The sequence below is a fragment of the Hemitrygon akajei genome, chromosome 10 (assembly GCF_048418815.1).
Source record: "Hemitrygon akajei chromosome 10, sHemAka1.3, whole genome shotgun sequence".
Classification (NCBI taxonomy): domain Eukaryota; kingdom Metazoa; phylum Chordata; class Chondrichthyes; order Myliobatiformes; family Dasyatidae; genus Hemitrygon; species Hemitrygon akajei.
The window spans coordinates 51,409,552-51,420,202 of record NC_133133.1 but is presented as its reverse complement, the minus strand read 5'-3'; the positions used below and the strand labels follow the sequence as shown (position 1 = coordinate 51,420,202).

At 40.5% G+C, this 10,651-nt stretch overlaps 1 protein-coding gene across 2 annotated transcripts in view; it reads right to left on the bottom strand.

Moving 5' to 3' along the window:
• Nucleotides 1-245: 245 nt before the first annotated feature.
• Nucleotides 246-10,651, bottom strand: part of LOC140734385 (sushi repeat-containing protein SRPX2-like) — an 87,353-nt gene continuing 76,947 nt past the window's right edge. For both annotated transcript variants that reach the window (XM_073058264.1, XM_073058265.1), the window contains 2 exons: nucleotides 5,404-5,525; nucleotides 246-1,478 (listed from right to left, as the gene is read on the bottom strand). In XM_073058264.1, the coding sequence (XP_072914365.1) occupies nucleotides 1,298-1,478; nucleotides 5,404-5,525 (303 nt within the window). In that variant the 3' untranslated portion in view covers nucleotides 246-1,297. The remainder of the gene's footprint in view (nucleotides 1,479-5,403; nucleotides 5,526-10,651) is intronic.

Sequence of the window (10,651 nt, the reverse complement as noted above, 5' to 3'; positions counted from 1 at the left end):
TAAAGATTGATGCTGAGGCCCAATCTATGCTTTACTAGGTATTTCAGATTTCCCTACGTTATTCTATTTGATAAGTTACTAATTACCTTACCAAGTTAGACTTCGGTACAAACTCTAGAAAATGAAGCATAGAAATTAACTGGAAGATCACCTCAACTCCTTTGAGGTTTACAGGAATGTACCAATCTGTATCAGATTTATCGTATCTCTGTGAGACTCATTCAGACTGAAAGCTAGACCAAAACTGGAAAGCAACTTATTTAATATAGAACACAGCAATGAATAATATTCAGTACAAATAATTCCTATACAGTACTTTACAAATATGCTGTTCTTATCATAATATAAGAAAAATAAAGACTTAAAATGCCTTGCAAATTAAAATTGAAAGCAGTTTTTCCATTTATTGTGGAAAACAATATTACCCTCTAATATTGTGCACTTTGCTAGTCTGACAGAAAAGGTTGAATGCTGACAGACCGAGATTAAGTCACACGAATACTGTTCCAACTGCAGAGATGTCCATCAAAACTTTCAGTGAACCATGAGTCCTCCCCTTGTTATAGAACCCATACCTCCAGCCATGACAACTGTAAATAGAAAATCACAATTCCCAGGACATCAGTGACTAGGCTCGTCTTATTTAACCTGACATTCAAAAACAGCGTTCCACAACTTTATAACAATTACTCATTTTAATTGTACAACTATTTCCTTTTGAACACCAATAATCAATGTAATGTGCACATTAATGCCTGTGGATTTGCAGCCTGTAAAGTACATTTATGTACTTGGTAGAGTATGTTTACATCCAAACTAGATCAAACTTAATCTGAACATAGTATAAATTCTAATTGAACATACATCGCACAAAGCTTCTTCATGGAATTAATATCTGTCAGTCAGGTATATCTGGTTAGGTTTGACAATCTTTTCTCATCCTATAAAAATGTATTTGCATTGTAAGAAATTTCACCATTTCCTTTAAGTGAAAGCTGAGAAATGAAGGATTACTGATCCAAAATTGCTGCAGTATCAGCAAGATAATCTTATCCTTGAAAAGAAGGGAGTGTAATGAAGCATAATTCAAATTATAACTGTAGGTGAAGACCCCAAAAACTGTTGGTCATACCCCTTTGGAACTGGACAATATCACCTCTGGAACAATGAATAACACAACTTGCAATATTAAATTGATATCCTGATATTTATCCTTGAGAGCTACTGTAAAAAAATGATAGATTGGATAAATCTCCAGTTTGAGGCAAATTGGAAGGAAAGCCAACACATCTGAGCTCTAGGTGCAGGAATCTTCCTTTTGTTGTTGAGCAGCCCTCTCGTCCACCTTCAGGAGGTACTCGTCTATGAACGAAAACAGTTCACTGGGTGTAACGGGCTGAATATAACGTTCCCTGTCTGTGCCATATTTGTCAACTAGGACAACATCAAAATGTCTATCAGATAAATAATAGACTTGTCTGTAAATGGAACAGAAAAGAAGCTCAGGTTAAATAGGTTGGAAAACATCTTTCATAATTTGCAAATGCAACATTTATTTACAATGCTAATGCAAAAATGATGATGAATAATTTGAAAATTAACACATTTCTTAAAATGCAAACAGAGAGAGGAATATTTTTCCTATTAGTATGCACTCAAAACCTCCAGGAAAATACCTATCTTTTCATTGGGCCTTCCATCTAAATCCCAATTGCCATGGCAAGGGCAAGTATACCTGCATATTAAGCTCCAAACGTCCTGGTTTGCTTAGAAATGGTGGTTTAAATTTGGCAGATTTATTGTGCACTCAAGAGCCAGGCTGGAGAAAGCAAGCCTCAGCAAAAGATGTCTTTGGGTGCCCTTGCAATGAGACACGAAACAAGCAGTTTCTGGAAATATGTGATCAGACTTGGGAGTTCCTTTTGTGCCACATTTGCATCTTTCAAACAAACCTGCACTATGATAAAGATTGATGTTCACTATTACTTCCACTACCTGCCCTTGTACCCCACCACCATTTCCTGCCCACCTACCTATAACCAGAATCTTCAGGAATACATGGAGTTAAAACCAAGGAAATCTGTTGATGAGTGTATTTAACTGGGAAAACAGCAGTGAGTTCATTGGCTGATGGGCTTTAACATATTGCAGTAAGGGTGATCACTGTAAGCACAAGTTTCTGAATGTAATTGACAGCCAATCCTTCCTTTAGCCATACTTCCGGTTAGATGGCAGCATGCTCAGTCACAGCAGCCTCTCCAGGGCCAAAGAAAAGTGTTTTTGTCTTTAAGTGTCTTTTTTATGACCACAGGACACTACTAGACATTAAGAACTTTAAGTACTGCAGGTGTACCCATCAGCAAACTGCTTGCTGGTGGAGGAGCAGGACTTGGTGCAGACCATGTGCAGTCTAACAGAGAGTGATTATCTTGGATGTTTTTGTTGTGATTCCAAGACTCCTTAGGACTACAGCTCAGCCTTTAACGTAATCATTCCTACAGTTCTGATTGAAAAGCTCCAAAACTTGAGCTTCTGTGCCTCCCCCTGCAACTGGATCCTGGACTTCCTAACCGGAAGACAACAATCTGTGTGAATCGGAAATAACATCTCCACCTCACTGACAATCAACACTGTTACACTTCAGGGATGTGTGCTTAGCCCACTGCTCTGCTCTCTCTACTTCCATGACTGTGTAGCTCGGGGCAGCTCAAAAGCCATCGACAACACAACTATTTTTGGTAGAATTTCAGATGGTGATGAGAAGGCGTACAGAAGCGGGATATATCAGCTAGTTGAGTGGTGTCACAGCAACAACCTTGCACTCAACGTCAGTGAGACCAAAGAACTGACTGTGAACTTCAGAACGGGTAAGACGAGAGAACTCACATCAGTTCTCATTGAGGGATCAGAAGTAAAAAGAGCGAGCAATTTCAAGTTTCTGGATGTCAACATCTCTGAGGATCTAACCTGGTCTCAACATGTTGTGCCTTTTTTGTAGCGACATCAACAAAGGCTATATTTCATTAGGAGTTTGTGGAGATTTGGTATATCACCAAAGACACTGGTAAATTTCTACAGATGTGCAGTGGAGAACATTCTAACTGGCTGCATCACCACCTGTTATGGGGGGCAGGGGGCATAGCTACTGTACAGGATCAAATTAAGTTGCAGGGAATTATAAATTTAGTCAGTTCTATCATGGACACTAGCCTCAGTAGTATCCTGGACATCGTCAAGGAGTGATACCTCAAAAAAGGCTGCATCCAGCTTAAAGACCCCATCATGCAGGACATACTCTGTTCTCATTGCTACCATCAGGAAGAAGGTACAGGAGCCTGAAGGCACACACTCAATCATTCAGGAACAGCTTCTCCTCTGTCATCCAATTTCTGGACGGGACATTGAACCCATGAGCACTACTTCACTACTTTATTAAATTTTTTTGCACCACTAATTTAATTATTTTATTTATTACTTACTGTAATTCACAGTTTTTCTCTATTATTATCTATTGCATTGTACTGCTGCTGGAAAGAACACATTTCACGACGTATGCGGATGATATCAAACTTGATTCCGATTCTGACATTTGTAACATAGAATGCTGCAAGCCTGGTTCATTGGTTTAACAGTGGGAGAGCTATGTAGTGAGGGTTTGGCCTCATGTCACGGTGTCGCCTGTTGTAGCCGCCACAAAGGAAGATGCCAAAGTGTCCATGCTGGATTGGGGACAGGACCCTCCCATCGGTGCTGCTCTCCAGAGCTGACTCGGTGGAAGACAAGCTGGATTGCATGAGATTGTCTGCGGACTGCTGAGAGCTCGTTCTTGCCGACAACATACAGGAGACGTCACGTAGGGACCTGGGCTATATTTTTTTTTAAAGTGACTGCCTGTTTACCAGTATCTAACATGTGCAATGTGTGCCTTGAGCTGTGTATGACTTGGCCCTGCGTTTTGCCCTTTGGCCCCGGAGGAATGCGGTTTCATTCGGGTGTATCCATGGGTATTCGTGTATGGCTGAACAACAATTAAACTCGAATTTGAACTTAGGTTGGATGAAGAATCCTATGAGAAATGCTTTGTTTAATGGTGCTGTTGGGGATTATTCTGGTATTATGAAATCATGGATAGCTTAATTATTGATTATGAACTTGTCTTTGGGAAATTAAACCTGCATACAATTTAATTTACAACTAATAGCCGGTAGCTAGTGCAACCAATCATTGGGTGTGGAACATTCTGATTCAGTCACATTGAAACTACGTAAGAGAAGACAATAGGTGAATGCTCCTGCTATAAGCATATTTTTAAGTTGTATTCCTGTCAACTAATGCACAGTACAGGACAGATGTGTTTTGTCTCTTAATATACAGTATAATATAAAGATTAGTTGTAATGTATATTCCTGCAGCCATCCTTCAGCACTGCACCAAAAGATGTATATTTTGGGTATCTGTCTTTTGGAACAGTCACCAGTATTGAATATTCAAAGGTGTTCTGCTGGCTGGGATGTGCTGCTAAATGTAAATATATAATTCTGTAAATTTACCCAACTATATTCAAAATGTTAAGTTGTGATTAAGTTGTAGTAGTTAAGTAGGCGATTGAAGCAACTGAAACTGTCGTTGATCATTTATCATTATTTTTATGTTGAGGAAGTATAAAACATGTCAGGAGTGTGAGATGTTCTTGGATTCTTCTAGACTCTGTCTCTCACGGAGATTTGCTGTGTGAATGAAAACTTTTAGATTTCTAGTTGCAGCATCCTTGTTTTAGTCAATCACAACATTCTGGAATTACGAAATTATGGATAACATAATTATGGATTCACTCAAATGAGAACCAGCCGTCAGGAAATAGAACCTGTACATAATTTAACTTCCAACTGATACTTTGTGGTACATTTTGATTCTGCCCCATTGCTGTCTAAATAGATTTCTAGATTTCCTAGTTACAGTTTCCACGTGGCAGTTTTAGTCAGTCATCAAAGATGCCAACCGACCATTAGCAGTTTCTGCCTATAGTATCTACACATTTTAATTCTGCTTCCAGGAACTCATCTGTCTAGCCAGTTGCATATTTCTATACTAAAATCTAATGCCTGGTAACAAATTGCATCAAATATGTTATTATAAACCATGGAATACAAGATGAGAAGTGACCAGGAGACAAGTATTCCTTTGTATTTAGGAATATGTGAAAATCCTGTAGTTATTCTATTTAAATAATAATGTTCCCTATCAATCTCCCTTCTTCCTTATTAATTAAATTCAACACATTTAGAAAGGGTACTGATTTTAATTAAGTAGAGCTTTCTTGCACCATTCAGCAAAGCACTTAAGTTACCAAAATTAACTTCAGATTTTATATAAAAATCAATGTAATGGCACTGACCATCTTACCTGAGTTCATCAGCAATTTCTAAAGAAAGCTGCTGCTCCCTTATACGTCCTACTAGTTTTGGTTGCATTCCAATCAATTCAATTATTGTTATCTGCCTCAATTCAAGTCCACAGGAAGCTTCCTGATTGAGAACAAGAACAATATGCTTAGTTAGGGAGACTAATTAATAATAATTAGTATAACAATGCTAACCTTTGGGTTAATTCAACATTGAATCCCCATTCTCTATGCATGTAATATTCCCTTAGTAGTTTCTGTCTTTGGAGACACTCAGTACAGCAATTATTACTTTATTATGATTGTATAAAATATAAGTATGAAGGTGCTTAAAGTTGGCTGTTTTATCTATAAAGTCGTTACAGTATATGATAGTTTCTAAAGTTATCTCTGCACTTTCCTCTTAAACAGATGGTTGTGATTGGGAATGACTTACTTTCATTCCATTCCTAAGAAATGGTGAAGGCAAACTGCAGCTCACACATGGTGCCATAAGTGGAACAGGAGGTGATTGACAGGGCAGGTGGATAGCAAGACACAAGGCCATCACTATCAGACACTCTTTATCCCCGTTGCTCTGTGATGGCACATGAACAGGGAAGGCTGTTAAGATGAGAGAGTGAAAGGCAGTGTGAAGCGGATGCAGTAGGGGGAAAGAGAAGGTGCACAGGGGGTCAGAGGAGTGTTACGAAGGATGAACAGCTCTGATGGGCAGAAGGGTGCAGGGTTGCCCATGCCCCCTCCCCTGGGAGAATTACAAACCGTTACTGTTGCCATGCTGCTAATGAGAGAGAAAGAGATGGAACAAAAACATACTGGAACTGGAATATTTGCTTCAGACAAGGGAGAGATAACACCGGAAAAGAGAGACTTGTTGTTCCACCATATTATGACTCCTGTAAGACTTATGGCTTCTGAGAAGGGCTGTTTACTTGGTACTATTCTGTTCATTAAAATTCCTCAGTGGACAGCCGGAGTGGGCTGGTTTGATGGGCTAAGCCTTTCAAAACTGATTGACACCTGACCCCGTGACTAGGGATAAAAGTGAGGTCTGAGGAGACACCCCTCAGACACACCAAGAGACACACTAGTGAGCACTGCTTAAGTGTTGGAACCCACAAGAAAGTGTGGGGCATCGAAGACCAAATGAAGGATCGGTCAATTTTAACTCACAGTGCTTATAGCGAGGCCGGTGGGGGCTTGTGTGTGTGTCCACCCTTGCCTGGGTGACGAGTCCACCATAGAAGAATGGTCTAGCTAAAGGACAGAGGGGTCATACCTGAATGGCCACAACAACACATCGACAGATCAAGAACATAAAGGAAGGTTTGACTGGCTGTCACTGTTTGATCTCTCCCTCTCCCTCTCCCTCTCCCTCTCCCTCTCTCTCCCTCCCCCCAACAATTACAACACATCGACCAACAACTACCTCAGCCTGTATGAACTGAACTGAACTTTATATTCACATATGACAATTCATTATCCCCAGACATCGATAGAGCTTGTTTATTATTGATTATTATTATGCCCACACTTTTAGGTTTAGTATTGCTAATGTGTATTATCTGTATATTTGCATTGTTGATATTGATTTGTATATTTTACTAATAAACACTGTTTTGATAATAGTACCAGACTTCAACGGATACTTCAATCTTTGCTGGTAAGACACCCAGTTACGGGGTATGTAACAAATTGGGGGCTCATCCGGGATTTGATACCTAATTGGGGGCCCAGTGAATCGGGCTATAAGTCCATTCTTTGTTCTGGTTGCATGGGTAACCAGACAGGAAACCAGCAAAGATGGATATAGATGAATTTATAGAAAACCCGACTTTGAAGGCACTAGAGAGTGCCAAAAAGACGGACTTGGTGAATATTGCGAAAGGTTTAAATCTCCCAGAGGTGAAGTCATCAATGAAAAAGTGGGAGATACAGAGGGCCATAGCCCAGCATTTATATATCCGAGGATGTGTTCACGCCGGGGGTATTGGAACTTATCCCTGAGAGGAAACCAGTTGTTGGGGTGGTTCAGTTAGAGTTGGAAAAATTAAGGTTGGACGCGGAACAGAAGAAAAGGGAGTATGAGCTCCAGCTAAAGGAGTTGGAGATGAAAAGGGAGAAGGAAAAAGCTGAAAGGGAGATGGAGGAAAGGGAAAAGGAGAAACAGAGGCTGCATGCGCTGGACATGGAGAGGTTAAAGCAACAGGGAAAAAAGCGAGGGGAAGGCTCAAGAGAGGAGAAGTTTAATGTTAGTCGGGAGTTTAGGTTAGTACCTCCATTCAAGGAGACAAATGTTGATAGTTACTTCTCGCATTTTGAAAAGGTGGCAGTGAATCAGAAGTGGCCCAGAGATCAGTGGGTGGCATTGTTACAAAGTGTATTAAAAGGGAAGGCTCAACGGGCATATGCGGCATTGTCCAAGGGGGAGTCTGAGGATTATGAGGAGGTAAAGCAGGCTATCCTTTGGGCCTATGAGTTGGTACCTGAGGCGTATAGACAAAAGTTCAGAGATTTAAAGAAACTGTGCAATCAGACATATACAGAGTTTACCTATGAGAAGGGTGTGCTCTTGGATCACTGTTGTGCTGCAAAAAAGGTGGAGGAGGATTTCCATCGTTTCAGAGAATTAATTCTGATTGAGGAATTTAAAGGTTGTATTTTGGATAATATCAGGATGTATCTGAACGAGAAGCCGAATAAGTCTATATCGGAATTTGCTAGGTTCGCAGATGAATATGCCCTAACCCACAAGACAAAGTTTTCCTCAAATAAGAGTTACCAGAAAGGCTGTAGGGATGGTAAAGAAAGCCCACTGGCTAAGGTCGAGAATAAGCCGGGAGCTAGTGGAAAAGGTGAGGAGGAGGACAAGCAGGTTGGCAGGAAGGTTCCTGGCTTGACCTGTTATAATTGTGGAAAGGTTGGTCATATTGCATCTAAGTGCTTTGCTCCAAAGAAGGAGACAGAAAAAGGGAAAACGGCAGTCCCTACAGGATGTATTGAGTAGATCAGCAAATTGACGAGGAAGGCAAAGGTAGATAGAGTACGAGAGGGGCATGAGAAATTTATTTCAGAAGGGACAGAAGCTGTGCCTTTGCATGGGATCATTATAAAATGTGACCTGGTATCTGGACCAGTCGAAGTAGGGGAGCGGTCAGAATTACCGAGAGACGGCGTGGACGTCCTTCTTGGTAATGATTTAGCAGGTGGTGACGTGTGTGCAGCAGTGAAATTGACGAGCAAGCCAGTGAGGGCTGAGGACCCGCCCCTGGATTCTAAGATCTATCCCGCATGCGCGATCACTCGCAGCATGTCGAGAAAGGCGGCTGAGAAAGAGGACAGTTTAAATGAGTCCAGTGTTGATTTGGCTGAGACGTTTTTACCGACCCTGTACCAAGAGGGGGTAGGGGATGGTAAAGCGGAGAATAGGGAGGTGAAAGAGAGTAAAGGAGAGGAGGTAGACCTACCCTTAGCCAAGAGGGAATTTATAGAGGCACAGAGTAAAGATGAGAAACAGATAAGGCAGTTAGAAGGTCCAGGGTTGGACATGGATTATCTGTCTGGCTTGACAGAGCAGTTTGAAGTTGAAAATTTAAATGTGTTCCCGATAATGATATAAGGGCAGTCCTAGATGAAAAGGATGCCATTACCTTGAAGGAGTCTGCTGGGTTAGCAGGTGAAGTTGTTTTAACCCGCAGGGTTGAGTTTGCTCCGGATGGGAGTTGCCCAGAGAGTAACCGGGAGGAACAGGGGAACTTAGAATTTGGAAAAGGGACTGGTATGGAAAGCCTGGAAGAGGTAGATGTCCTGTTTGAGTGTGTTCAGGATGTGAAGGATGTGGAGTCACAGAGTACTGAACCTAGTATTGAAACTCAGGAAAAGTCTGAGGTATCTGATTTAGTTGTAAAGGAATGTAGTCCTTTTGGGTCAGATGGACTTGGTTCAGTGAAGAAAGGGTTAACCTTGGTACCAGTGGAGAGTGAGAATTCTCAGTTGTTTGTGTTAGAAGGTGTGTTAAAAGTTAGTGAGGAGATGAAAGCTGGTGATGTGAATATTATTGAAGGAGAAGGGAAAAGTGTTGTTCCTAAATTGAATAAAGAAAATTTAAAGTCTGAATTGGTTTTAGAAGCAGTAACCAGGCTGAAGGAACAATGGCTTGTTAACGAGGTGCCTGTGAATCAATTACAGTTTGTTTTGGAATTTAAAGGTAAACAACTTGCAGATGTTAAACTGAAAACTAACAGAATGAAGGGTCCTGAAGATAAAATTAATGACTTGCTCAAAAATAAAGAATTGTGTGCAAGTTCGGAAAATAGGCTAAGTTTGGAAAACATTGGTGATAAGATAACTCCTATGAAAGGAGTATGTGAAAGCTTATTCCACACTGGTGAGCAAGCTAACCATGTGAGAGTAAAGTGGAAAAGAGGAAAAGGTTGACAAATGCCACAGGATCTGGTTTTGAGGGATTTTGACAAAGCATGTGAAAGATAAAAACATCATGGAAGATTGACTGTTAAGTTTAAAAGTAAAATAGAGATTAGTATTTGCACAAACTTCTGTAATGTACCACAGTATAATCACACCTGTATTAGTTCACATGTTGTAATATACACTTAAGCTAAGATCACAACCCTTTAGTTTTTTTTTGCTGACGAAAGAGGAAAAAATAGGTGGTGATTTAATTGGAGTCTGATGCTACAGGAATTTATTAAGATACAAGATATTCAGATACAACATATTAAAGGAAGTGACAATGTAATCGCTGACTGTTTATCTAGATGCTAAGTTGAATGTATATCTGTATTGCTTTGTAGTTAAAAACACTTCTGTATTTTTGCTAAACTCTGTAATCCTGTAAAACGCTGTACTAGTTAATTTTCCCCTTTGGTGAAAATTCCTAGAAGGATGGGGGTGTTATGAAGGATGAACAGCTCTGATGGGCAGAAGGGTGCAGGGTTGCCCATGTCCCCCTCCCCTGGGAGAATTACAAACCGTTACTGTTGCCATGCTGCTAATGAGAGAGAAAGAGATGGAACAAAAACATACTGGAATTGGAATATTTGCTTCAGACAAGGGAGAGATAACACCGGGAAAGAGAGACTTGTTGTTCCACCATATTATGACTCCTGTAAGACTTATGGCTTCTGAGAAGGGCTGTTTACTTGGTACTATTCTGTTCATTAAAATTCCTCAGTGGACAGCCGGAGTGGGCTGGTTTGATGGGCTAAGCCTTTCAAAACTGATTGACAC